The sequence below is a fragment of the Akebia trifoliata genome, chromosome 15 (assembly GCF_017979445.1).
Source record: "Akebia trifoliata isolate Shusen 1 chromosome 15, ASM1797944v1, whole genome shotgun sequence".
Classification (NCBI taxonomy): Eukaryota; Viridiplantae; Streptophyta; class Magnoliopsida; order Ranunculales; family Lardizabalaceae; genus Akebia; species Akebia trifoliata.
Genome location: NC_141389.1, coordinates 19440090 through 19452919, shown reverse-complemented (window position 1 = coordinate 19452919; position 12830 = coordinate 19440090). Strand labels below are relative to the sequence as shown.

The 12830-nt window shown below is 35.6% G+C and overlaps 1 protein-coding gene across 2 annotated transcripts; it reads right to left on the bottom strand.

Annotated features, from left to right (window-relative positions):
- Positions 1 to 3318: 3318 nt before the first annotated feature.
- Positions 3319 to 6398, bottom strand: LOC147384518 (uncharacterized). Of its 2 annotated transcripts, none has more exons than XM_086426242.1 (3): positions 5562 to 6398; positions 3986 to 4522; positions 3319 to 3900 (listed from the first exon to the last, which is right to left on the bottom strand). In XM_086426242.1, the coding sequence occupies exons 1-3, from the start codon at positions 6375 to 6377 to the stop codon at positions 3802 to 3804; spliced, it is 1452 nt and encodes a 483-aa protein (XP_086282368.1). In that variant the 5' UTR covers positions 6378 to 6398; the 3' UTR covers positions 3319 to 3801. The 2 variants fall into 2 exon arrangements, with proteins under 2 accessions (XP_086282368.1, XP_086282370.1); XM_086426244.1 differs by having other exon boundaries at positions 5925 to 6398.
- Between the last annotated feature and the right edge of the window lie 6432 nt (positions 6399 to 12830).

Genomic DNA, 12830 nt, shown 5'->3' with positions numbered 1-12830 from the left:
AAAAATGAAAATGACAGTCAATTTTAGGGGTCACCTCAGGCTAAAAATGTAAATTTTTGTTAGAGACAGAATTTGTAGAAATTGACTATACCATTAGATCTAGAATCAAAATCAGCCAACTTTAAAAAAAAAATTCATTTTTTCTTCGATTTTCAACCTCGGATTTGTCGCAAACTATTTGTCGTCAACGTCCGACGTAGAATGGAGAAACGTCCGCAGCCTCGTTCTCTACAAAATCCACCCAAATTCCTTCCGTTTTCTTATCTTTTTCACCATGTATCGTCAAAAAACAGTCATATATATATACGGAGATTTCGAAACTTTCCTAAGAAAATTCGAGTGTACATAGGTTTTAACTATATTAACTATCTTAGCTGAACCTAAGATTCAGCCAAGTTAAATTTTACCCTAACCAAACCTAAGGTTCAGCCAAGCAAAATTTTAACCCTAACTAAACCTTAAGGTCAACCAAGCTGAAAAATGGCATGGCCGAACCTAAGGGTTTGATAATACCAAAATTTTCCTTTGACGTGGGTAAGATCATTCCAAGATTAAATATGGTTTGATTAAAGATAAGGTTTGACTAGGCTTAAAATTTTCTCTGAAAATGACCTTCAGACCATCTAATTTTTTGAAAGTTTGGTTTTAAAATTTTTTGAAAAATTCCTTGGGTCAAGCCCATTTTCAGAAGGTTTTTAATGCTCTCGAGCTTGTCCTAGGCAAAAATGGGGTGTCTACACTAGGTATCTATAAAAATACATCTTGTAGAAACTATAAGTAATCCTAAAATATCAAATAATTTTACATGATAGTTTTGATTAAGTGGAAAACTGTAGAAAATTGTAAAAATTAAGCTAAGTCCCAAAAATGTTAATTTTAAAAATTCTTCAAAATGGGAAACAAATTCTCGAAAATGAAAGTTAATAATACTAGACATTGTCGAATTTATGAGATTTTATTTCAAAGAAAAAGTCAATATTTTCTAGGGCGAAATTTTTTATCTAGCACATAAAATTATAATTTTTTCTTAAAACCAAAATTTAGATTTTGATTATTTTAATTTTTTAAATTATTTTTATTGAATCCAAAAAGGGGTATTCCCTTATTTTCATTAAATAACGTAAAATAATGAAAAAAGTATAAATATGAAAATTACTTAAATGTTTGTAGAAAAGGAAACTATCTGGAAAACAAACTGGGTTTGGAATTGTTCCATGTTATGTTTTCCTCAGTTAATCAAAGGGTTTCTCGGCTAGCCGAAAGTTTTCTTAACTAATCGAGGAATCCTTCGTTATGACTTCCAAAAAATATAGAAACTTCATTATTCTTCCTCAGTTACCTTCGGGTAACCAAAGGTTTTTCCCGACTAGACGAAGAAGATGCAGATTTTGACTTTCTTCTCTAATTCCTTTCAAAACTTTACTAAATCTTATCCAAAGCCATTTTCTTCCCACAATATAATAAATGTTAAAAAAAAAAAAAATTATGGTTAAAACAAAATACATTATATCAAACATCTAATCATGCATGGATTTCACATAAATAAAGTCCTAATCAAAACCCTCAACCTAAATTCTTTGAAATTTTGATTTTCTTCTAGAAATTAGTAACTAAAAGGTAGAAGAAAATGTTCCTACTTGATTTGCGTCTTCTACGATGCTAAGCTCAGAGAATGGCGTCCCCACAATCCTCTTTGCTCGAAACTCAAGCTTGTTCTTGGCCAAAATGCAAGATGCTTAGTTAGATGTGAAACCCTCGAAAAAGTAAAACTTTTCTTCTCCTTTACCAAGTCTTGGATCCACTCCACGATCTGCTTAAAACTTTAAAGAGGTTAGGTTTAAGGTTTTAGAAAAGAAGATGAAAATTTTATAATTTTCACTTAAGTTGGATATTTATAGTGATCAAGGGACATAAGTGTCATTTTTTATAATTTTTTTTTTTTTTTTAAACTCAATGTCTTGATCTCCAATTTTGGAAAAATTATCGTCCATTTTGGATAATTTTTTATATGAATCTAATGGTACCCTCGGATTTTCTAGAATCATCTCCCATAAAAAATCTTGCTATGTGACTAATCTTAGGAATTAGCCAAAACTCCTCGATTTTTGAAAGTTTGGGTCCCATCATGCTTTTGGGAAAACCTCTGGGAAGCAATATTAGGGTATCTACAAGTGGGAGAATGAAAAGATGTTTCTTTAGAGAAACTCGATCACTAAGAAAAAAAGTTCTCGTGTAGGCAGGGGCGGATTTACAGTGGGGGCAGTGGGGGCAATTGCCCCCACAAGCATTTCTAAAATCAATAGGGAGGTACTAATAATTTAAAAAAAAAATTTAACATTCTACTGCTTTGCCCCCACAGAAGTTTTGAAAATTTTTCTATTTGTAATTTGCCCCCACAAAATTTTTTAACATTCTACTGCTTTGTCCCCATAGAAAATCAGAAAATTTTTCTATTTGTAATTTGCCCCCACAAAAACAAAATCCTGGCACCGCCCCTGCGTGTAGGCATAGTTTCTTATCCAAGCAAAGCTCAATGATCATCCTAGAGATACACAATGGAGAAGCAGGGAAAGAGAGCCAGCAAATAAGCCCCATACCAATATCGTGTTTCCTGAGTGATAGGCCAAGAAAGGAGGAAGCAAAACGTCTTATAAGGGTCTCTCTTTATCAATAGTAAAACTTGGCAATAAGAATCAAATCCCTAAAATAACAAAGAGGATCAAGGGTGGTGCTGTGAATCTCAAGGTGGTGATAGAAAAGTCCCACCACACTCATCATTATCATTATCATCTTCTTCATCTTTTCTAAGAGGTTGAAGGTGACTGCTATTGATAAGAAAAATCAATGATGTAAGGCCCTTTTTCATTGGTCTATAAGAGAAGACTGAGGTAATGGGGCATGTCACTAATTTGAAAACTTAAGGATATCTCAAAGAATCATGCTGGACTGACCTCAAGAATGTACCTCATATCTCACTTTCCTGACGTGGAAGTGTGTAGGACTATAGATGCCTTTTCACTCATATCTCGATGAAAAATATTTATGGTTCCTTCACACTTCCACGTCAAGAAAGTGAAATGAGGAACAGTCTTGAGGTCACTTCTGCATTTTTCTATCTCAAATATTCATCAAAACACATAGATAGGGCATGTGGTATTTGTAAAGGCAGGGTTCCTTCAAAAATTTGAAGCAGGAGGGCCACTTCAAAGTTTATTCTTGTGGTGTGGTTGTCTCATTTGTCTCTTAAAGAAACACTGATCATTTACCAAAAAAATTTGCTTATAGAATTTTTATTCACAGTGCTCACAGTATCCGGGATCCACCAATCACATGAGCCCGGGTGTATTAAATGCATCTCCAATTTATAAAATTACCCTCATTAGACTTGATGTGGCTAGCGCTAGTGTGAGCACTGTGACCAGAAATTCTGTGAGCAAATTGGTGGCCACCAAACCTACAAAGAAGCAAGGAAAATTCTAGGCCGGCTTTGTATCCAACAAATGGTTGAGATGCGAAGATTGTCGCAAGGAATTCCTGACAAAACACATCACTAACAAACCAGTCCCTCGGAAATATGTAATGAGTGGAGAGGCCCAGAAGCTTATAACGAGAGAGACAAGGCAATAGTGTCCGATGTGGGACTAAACTCAACACTCTTCCCATCTCAACTGTTTGTTAGACACCCAAAGAGTTCAAGAAACAAACAAGTTCTGGGATTCAATATAACCATCTATAAGAATTCATAACAAGCTGATCGTTTAAGAACAAAGCAGCCTTGATATGGGTACTTAAATAATAAAGTTATCCCACAATTTCTTCCTCCATGCAACCTCTAAGCTTAACCTCAACAACGTTTATGCCAGATTTGTGAACAATGTCACAGCATTCTCTTTTTCCAACCTGATGCAAAATGAAAACCCACATTAGTAGCTAAACCAACTCACTAATTACTAAGCTACACGTTCATATTTGAAAATTTTCTCACCAAATTGAGTCTCTTTGGGGGCGAAAAGACCTGAATTTTTGTAATCGGTTCGGCAGAATGATTACCACTTGATAAACAAGCTTGTAGCTTACGCGGAGCTCTTCGAATGTAAGTTGTAACAATTTGGGTACCATCAGCTTGCTCTATTGAATCAAAGAAGAAGAAATGGGGAGCTTCACATGGATCATTGGAGATAGGGCGAGTGTGAAACATGAAATGTGGTCTAGCCGTGTTTTTCCATGGAATGAATGTCTGAAGAGGTCTCTCTAAGAAGCTTGGAGGGAGAATTTTTTCATATATTTGAGCAGAGTAGCACCATGAAATGGAGAAGGACCAATTGCTTTGCTTTTGATAGCAGATTGTTTGTTGCAGAAGTCGTGAGGAATCGGCTTTTGTGGCTTCCATAAGGTGTTTGAGTGCATCATGACGGTTCATGGAAGGGAAGATAGGATCAACATGGTCAAGGTGGTGAAGGGATAGTAAAGGAAATGGTAGATGGGCTGATAGCAATCCTGATATGTCGCCGTGCAGATCAACCTGTAATGAGGAACAAAGATGGGGGGTTTATTTTTGTGAGAGATTATTGGAGTGACTTTTGGTGGCCAGATTCTTGATTTCGGACTCTCAAGCGATTTTCGGAATCAAATTGTCGTTTGGTATGATTTGGCTTCATGATTCCTGTGGTCTAAAATCCAAAAATGGTGATTTTGGATTCTGATTTTTTGCAGGAATCAAATGGAAAGTAAAAGAACAAGTTTGTTCAAATGGAAATGTCTATATTATTTAAGATAATAACCAAAAAGTGTAAGATTATAAATTAAGAGAGCTGCTATCAGAACCCAACTTTTACTTATTACAACCTAATTTCTTAAATTATTTATCACACCCCAATTAAATGGTTCGGCTCAAATTATAATCTCAACGATATAACACTCGTTCAAACAGTTTCAGTAGTTGTTTGCAATTATGATAAGGCCCGTATAAATTATAAACTTAAAAATAAAAAATCTAGCAAAAAAAACCACAGAGAATTTCTATTGGCACCCCAACATTTACTTATTCTCAATGATTCACTTATTTTCTTTATTTTTAGTATGAGTATGATAAGTAGAAGTTGGGCTGCCAATAGTAGCTCTCTAAATTTTTAATTGTAACCAGAATGTCCAAACAAGCTGTTTTTTTCTTTTTTTTCTTTCTTTTTTTTTTTTTTTTTTTTAAATCATCAAATGTTTTTTATAGAATAATGATTTTCTGGCACTCTCCTCCGACACACACCCGCTGACGTGGCATGTGTTAGAATCATAGATTATTTTCCTCGAGATACAAAACTGCACATATTTATGGGGATGTACAGTTGTGTATCCCAAGGTAAAAATCTATGGTTCTTGCCCATGATGCGTCAGGGGCCGTATGGGGACGTGTGTCTGAGGGGCATCAGAAAATCAACTCTTTTTTAAAACTTCTAAAAGTGCTTATTGATCCCCAAAAGCACTTATTGAACACTGTCACCAAACAGTTTTCATCAAGCAATAAGAGATTCCAAGAGAAGTTATTTCATGGAAGCACTTCTGTTTACCTGATGAAACCCTCTGTTGTGAGTCAGTGAGACTCCTAAGTCAGATACACATGACTGCAAAATATGATCACTTCCATACAAGCTTGGATATCTCTTGATACAAAGGTCTAGGTTTCTTGCTAGTGCTTTTGCAAGGGGAAAACTCAAAGCATACCCAGCTCCTCCAAATGCCATATCGAACGAGTGATCATAATTTGACGCAACAGACTCCGAGCTCTCTCCCAAATAGATATATTTATTATGATCATAGTGAGCGAGAATCTCAACTAGATTATCAACAAACAAAACCGTGTCATCATCGGCCATCACGTACCATCTAACATTCTTATTTACCTCCCTAAATGTCTCCAAGATCACACGTACCATTCGAATTGCGTATGGCATTGCATGTTTGTTGTACTCCTTGAATCTTCCAATGTCTTCAGAAACCCGAAATGGTGGAGAAGATGAAGACCATGGGAGGTACTCTATTGGAGCTCTATCTAACCAAACAAATCCTCGGGTTATGTTTGGTCGCCACCATTCATCGATGTACACTCTCTTGCCTTTCCATGTCTTGGCGGAACCCGCTATGCCAAACACTATATGGCTAATATTAGTAGTGGCATATGCATTGCTAACGTCTTTTTTGAAGATTAAAGAACTGAACAACCGTGAAGATTGACCACAACATGGATGGTTAAAAAGGAAAATGTATGTTAAATATGACACTACTCCTATAATTGCCAATCCTTTGCATATTTTTTCTCCAAATTTATCAGACATAATACTTATCTTTTGTCTAATTAGGCTAAATCCAGCATTGATGACAGACATCTTATGAAGAAGACAGAAGTGTCTGAACCAAATGGTAGAATAAAAATTAGTTTGAAATGAAGCATACCCATAAAGTTTTTATCAAAGTTGGGAAACGCCTTTAGAGTTTTGAAGGACGTTTGGGTGCTAATTCATGTGATGAGTGAACTTAGTCTGCGTTTTAGAATAAAAACTTACCTTTAACGTCAGCTAAGAGAGAAGAACACAAGGAAGGGCACTAGGAAACAAGGAGAATGTGGTTACATTTTTTTCTGCCACTTTTTTTAGCGATCACACCATTGATGCTATAATTTTACAGAAAATATATAAATGTTTGCTCCACTGGTGGAAGAGCAAAGTTTGATGTACATACAACCCTTCTTTGGGGCAATTAGTCCAATTGGATTAAAAAACTACTTTTAACTTGCTTGTCAACCCCCCATTTAGTCCTTTATGACAAGAATCACGATAATCTGACTACCCCAAGTGGCTAACTCAATCTACTACCCTGACGTGACAAGTTCAGGAACCATAGATCTTCACTCCTCGGGATACACAGCTGCACTTCCCCATAAAAAAAGTGTATCTTGAGGGAACCGTGTTTCCCGAGGAGTGCAGATCTACGGTTCTCGAACTTGTCATGTCATGGTAGTCAATTGAGTTTGCCACGTGGGGTAGTTAGATTGTCACAACTCTTATCAAAATATAGAGTCGTGATAATATGACTCGTCAGGTTGCATACTCAATCGACTCCATAACGTGACAAGTTCGGGAACCATAGATTTGTACTCCTCGGGATACAAGATTCCATTTTCCCATAAAAAAGTGTATCCTGAGGGAGCCATGTATCCCGAGATGTACAAATCTATAGTTCCCGAACCTGTCCACGTCAAGGAGTTGATTGAGTATGTCACTTGGCAAATCAAATTATCAGGAGTCAAAAATAAATAAAGAACCAGTCAGGCCATTTTTTTATGGAGAATTTACCAACTCATGGATGTAATTACTTAGACATATCATGTACTAAAGTATTTCCCAAGGGGTAATTATAAAAGCACCCCACAAATTAGTAAGAGCAACCCACACCAAAACCAAATTATTTTGACTTATATGTGTTAAAGTTTCAAAATAAGCTGATTTTTTGTGAGGATGATCTCTATGATGAGGAGATCATCCTCACAAAAAATCAGCCCATTTAGAAATTTCTAATCTCATCAAAAACAAGTTCAAGAATCATAATCATCCATTTTTTTTTATTTTTTATTTTTTGTTTTTTGTTTTTTGTTTTTATTTTTTGTAAACTAGTTGTGATGGGGATAGAAGTTTTGGAATGGCATGGGCTGATTTTTGGGGAGGATAATCTCCTTGTCATAAAGATTATCTTCATCAAAAATTAGTTCATTCCGAAGCTTTTTTACTTGTATAAGACAAAACAAATTGGCTTTGGTGTGGGTTGCCCTTGTTAATTCGTGGGGTGCTTTTATAAGTACCATTTCCCAAGATTAGATTTTGGTTGTTGTGGTAAATATTTATTATTTTTAAGACCGCATCCTCTTAGGATGATTTAGGCTTAAGTCCCCACATTATTAAGATTTATACTATTGACAACAAATCTACCTCGAGATTTGTGAAATAATATCGTAAATAATTTTATTGATTTTGATGGAAATAAGCATACAAATCTCAATAACAGTCAAGTACAAAAAGTAAAGATGATGTGTGCAACTTTCTTCTTTCTAAGTTTCGCATGTAATTAATTGAAAATGTTGCTTTGACAGTGATTTTGTTTGTACCTGATTTTCTTAGAGATTTCTATAAAAAAATTTCTTTTCGAGCTTCACATTTTATCAATTGAAAATGATTTCTTGACTTTCATGCTCCTAAAAGACGAGATTGATACAGACGTCAACCATTTTTATGTCATCCTCCTCACTATAATTAAGATCGGAATTGTTCACAACCTATTTTAACAAAGAACATTATGCAACGTTTCACTAGGTAGGGTTGGAATATGGTGCACTTGCCACGTCAACCACGTACAGATCGCACACATTTTAGCGCGACTCTTTTTTTTATTATAGTTTGAAGTTTGAAGATGATGGTGCTTATGTCATTTTTAGTCAATAAGATAAGACCAAGGTCAAGGGACTTATATCATCAATTTCACAACATAGGGACATATCTCAAATATTAACCAAAACGTGTCAACCGATGTCTAAATCACCCATATTTTCACACCAAGATACTTTTCACCTTCCGCACTTCTTATTGGATCGATTTTCACCCTATGGTCTTTTGACTAGGCCACAGTTTTGTTGACTTTGTAAACAGTTTGGAATTTATGTTGGAATCATGCTGGGGTCACACAGGATTTACCATGATTCTCACAATTATGACGTAGACATGCATACATAACCATAGGTGATTTTTACACGTATCACGAGAAAATAATCTATGGTTATGTGCGCATCCCATGTCAGACTTGTGAGAATCACAATAAATACTGTGTCATTTCAGCATTTTCATGTTCACGTCAGAATTGTGAGAATCACAGTAAAGCCTGTGTCACCCCAGCATGACTCGTCCCGCTAAATAAGATAATTTCATTTTCATAATTAGGTGTCAACATATAACTTTATAGGGTCATAGATGCTTCTCCCTCGTATCTCGATGAAAAACCTCTTATGATTCTATAAATGCATCCACGTCAGCAATGTCCCAGACGATGTAAATTCAGCATTTTCCAACTTTACAAGACGTGACGTTAACTCAAAGTTCGGCTGAGTCGACTTGACTAAATTAGATTTCAAGGTGAATCGCACGGCTACCAAACTTGCTAGAACCAACTTGTCGAGTCAAATAGGAAACTTGGATGAGTCACTCAGAAACTCGACCGAGTTATGCCAAAAATGCATCAAGGGCAGTTAGCAACTCTAATTTTTAAATTCTTGATTTGCATCCCCGAAACCATCAAAACACGCCTGATTTTTATTCAAAAAATTCATCAACTTCAAACTCTTGATTTTTCTAACAAAATCCATCATCTTCAAGCCATTTAACCAGTCAGAAAAAATAGTGTTATTTGAAGGAAAAAAAAAATTGAATTTAAAACATATCTTGTACCTCAAGGGACTAAAATAATAAAAATATGATCAGTTTTTTTAAAGACCATTTTTTAATGTTTTAAACATATTTTTATGTTTTAAATTTTTTTCACATTTTTTTTTTTTCAAGAAGCAAAAAGCAAAAAATCAAAAAACTAGGTACTTTTGTTGCATCCTTGTGGGTGTTTGTGATTTTATTCATGAATATTAATTATTTAATGTAGGATTTGATATATAATGAGATTTCATAAATATAGAAATATGAAATATTATAGTTTTTTTTTAATTTTTTCAATAGTATGTTGTTTTAAACAAAAGATATATCATTGAGTAAACTTTTATTACCATCATATAATTATATTTAAGAACACGTTATATTGAAAGCATGGAATAAATTAAAATAAATTTTTAATGTTTTATTATTATTATTATTATATAGGGGCATGTTCGGCACCCTATTATTTACCCTATGTTTTGCCTTATTTGTTTTGTCCTACATGGGTTAGAAGTTTTGTAATGGGCTGATTTTTGGTGAGGATAATCTCTATGGTGAGGAGATCATCCTCACCAAAAATCAGCTCATTCCGAAACTTCTATCCCCATCAAAAATGGTTTACAAAAAATGGACGGTCCATGATTCTTGAACTTGTAAACATGGGACTAGATGTTTTGGAATTGACTGATTTTTGGTGAGGATGATCTTCTCACCAAATAGATCATCTTCACCAAAAATCAGTCTGTAGACACCTCAATTTGAAATGGCCACTTCTCGAAAGGGCCCAAAAATATCGATTTTCCAAATAAATGGGCCAACGGGCCTTAAAGGCCCAAGTCATTGAAAAGTGACATTTTGACCAAACCGAGGCCCCTAAGACCTCTCAATGGTTTAGGAGGCCCACCAAAAGGACTCGGCCTACCTTACGCTTTCCCAATATTCACCGTTCCGCTTCCAAAATTAAAAACGCCAAATTTTTGATAAAGTTCACCAACGGGCCTAAAAAGTCCAATTTGCCAACACGTGGCATTTTGATTAAATAAATTCAAAAAGCTCAAAAAAAATTAATAAATTAAAAAAAATGTAAGACTTGGGATACCTACCCCTTCTCTACTACCACCGCTCCGCCTTCGAATCCGCAAAAATCATAGGCACACCTAAGGCCCACAAGCCCTCAACACTTTCCTAAATCAATTTCTCACCTTACCCCTAACCTAAAATCAATCCTACATCACCTAAAATCTAAAACCAACCTATACCTCAAAATCCATTCCAAAATGACCCTCAACCAATCCCTAAAACCCAAAACCATTTCTAAAACCCAAGCCCAACACTACAAAGCCCACAAATCATTAACCATATCTAATTCATTATCCAACCCACAACCCTAACCCATAAACCACAACCCACATCAACCAATCATTCTTTTATCATCAAAAGATGACACATGTCATCACCCCATCTCACCTCCCTCACCCAACTACCTACCCCATTAATTTTATTTACACCTCATCTACCCACACATCAACCCATCACCTTTTCTCTCAAATCAAACACATTTACCCACACTCCTAACTTATACCTCCCCTAATCTACCATCATCATTTCCTATAAAACCCACATCTACAACCTAAATCTACACCCATCCTCTCAAGTCAAACACTCAACCTCTCTTATCAACCTATCTCAACCCTTCATTCCCACCTATTTTGACACATGGCATCATCTCCCTCACCCTCCCAAAATATCATCAACCACCTCTTAAATCCTCCATTCTCTTAAACCAAATACCATTTAATCATAACCACCATCTTAAACTCACCTCACCAAACACTCCACCCAAATGGGTTGGGTAGGATCCAAACCATTTGAGTCAAAACTCACCCATTTAACCCCCTTCCCTAAATACCCTCCAATCTCCTCTAAATTACACCCATTTCTTTCTCAAACTTATAACCATTCTATCATTTTTCTTCACTTCACCTCATTATATCCCTAAAAAAAACTCCTCAACATCTATAAATACCCTTATCCTCTTTCCAAAAATTCCCAACTTTCACTACAAAAATTCTCCCCCCAACTTTTCACTACAAAAATTCTCTCTCCAACTCTCACTACTAACAACCATCACCAATTCTCACCAAGTTTACCAACTCTCTCTTACTAATCCTCCACAAGTCTCACTAAAAAAAAGAAATCCCTACTCTGTCTAATCACCTCTTCCCATTCTCATACTCTCATATTTTACTAAGGACTCAAGAAGACTCAAAGAAGGAGAAGGAAGGAAAGAAAAGAAAAGAAAATTTTGAAGCTTCAAGGTGGGTTCAAGGCAATCCCCCCTCTCTCTCTCTACCTTCTCCTCCTCCCTCTTCTATTATCCCCCTCCTCTTCATTTATTTTAAATGGATTAAGATGAGTGGATCTCAAGGCAAATGATCCATTAGGATCATCTCTTTCAATGAGATGATCATATGATCGAGCCAAAAATAAATCCCTACTTAGGGTACACATTACCAACACGTGGCACTTCGTTTTTATTATTGTATTTTTGACTAAAATGACCGAGTTGAGTTGAGGTTACCACTATTTAGTGGGGAGAAAAGGGTGCCTAACACCTTCCCTTTTCTCCAACCGAGCCGCTTACCCCGAATTTCAATGTTCAATTAGTTCCTATCCATCGAGAGTCACAAAACGCCAAAAATGTCACACTTTCTAAAAAAATGCACATCGGGTGACCATTCACACCCACTTACAAAAATGAATGGTGGCGACTCCTAACCTTAGTAGATGTGGTCATCGTAATGACGAAATCACCTGTCTACAGCTTGGCGACTCCACTGGAGAGTAAAGGCTCTACCCTCGTGTCAACTCGGTCATTTTGAAAAAAAAAAGAAAGGTTTCAAATTTTTTTTATTTGCAAGCTAACATTACTTGTTGTATTTGTTGTATTTATTTTTTAGGTAGGTTTCGTTTATTTATTACTCACTTGAAAAAAAAAATAAAACAAAAAAATCGATTTTTACTTTATTTATCCGATTATGTCCTTTTAAGCATGCATATCATCGAACAAATGAAAACAAAAAATTTCTTTTTTGGCCCAAGCCAAAACCAGAGGTTATGTGCCTCAAAATGGGTATAAAAAAATTAAAAAAAAATCATTTTTCTTCTTTTTTGGTCGAATGGACAGTCGAACTTAAACTGATCGTAATTTTCTCGTCCGATCTTCGATTAGCTATTAGTGCATATCGATTTGGGGTAGAACAAAATTTTCTACCAAATGTGGCAAAATTAGCAACATTTTGACAAGTCGAAATTGATTTTTGAACTCGTTTACTATCGGTTATGCTATCATTTCCGTTTGACGTCTCATCGCGA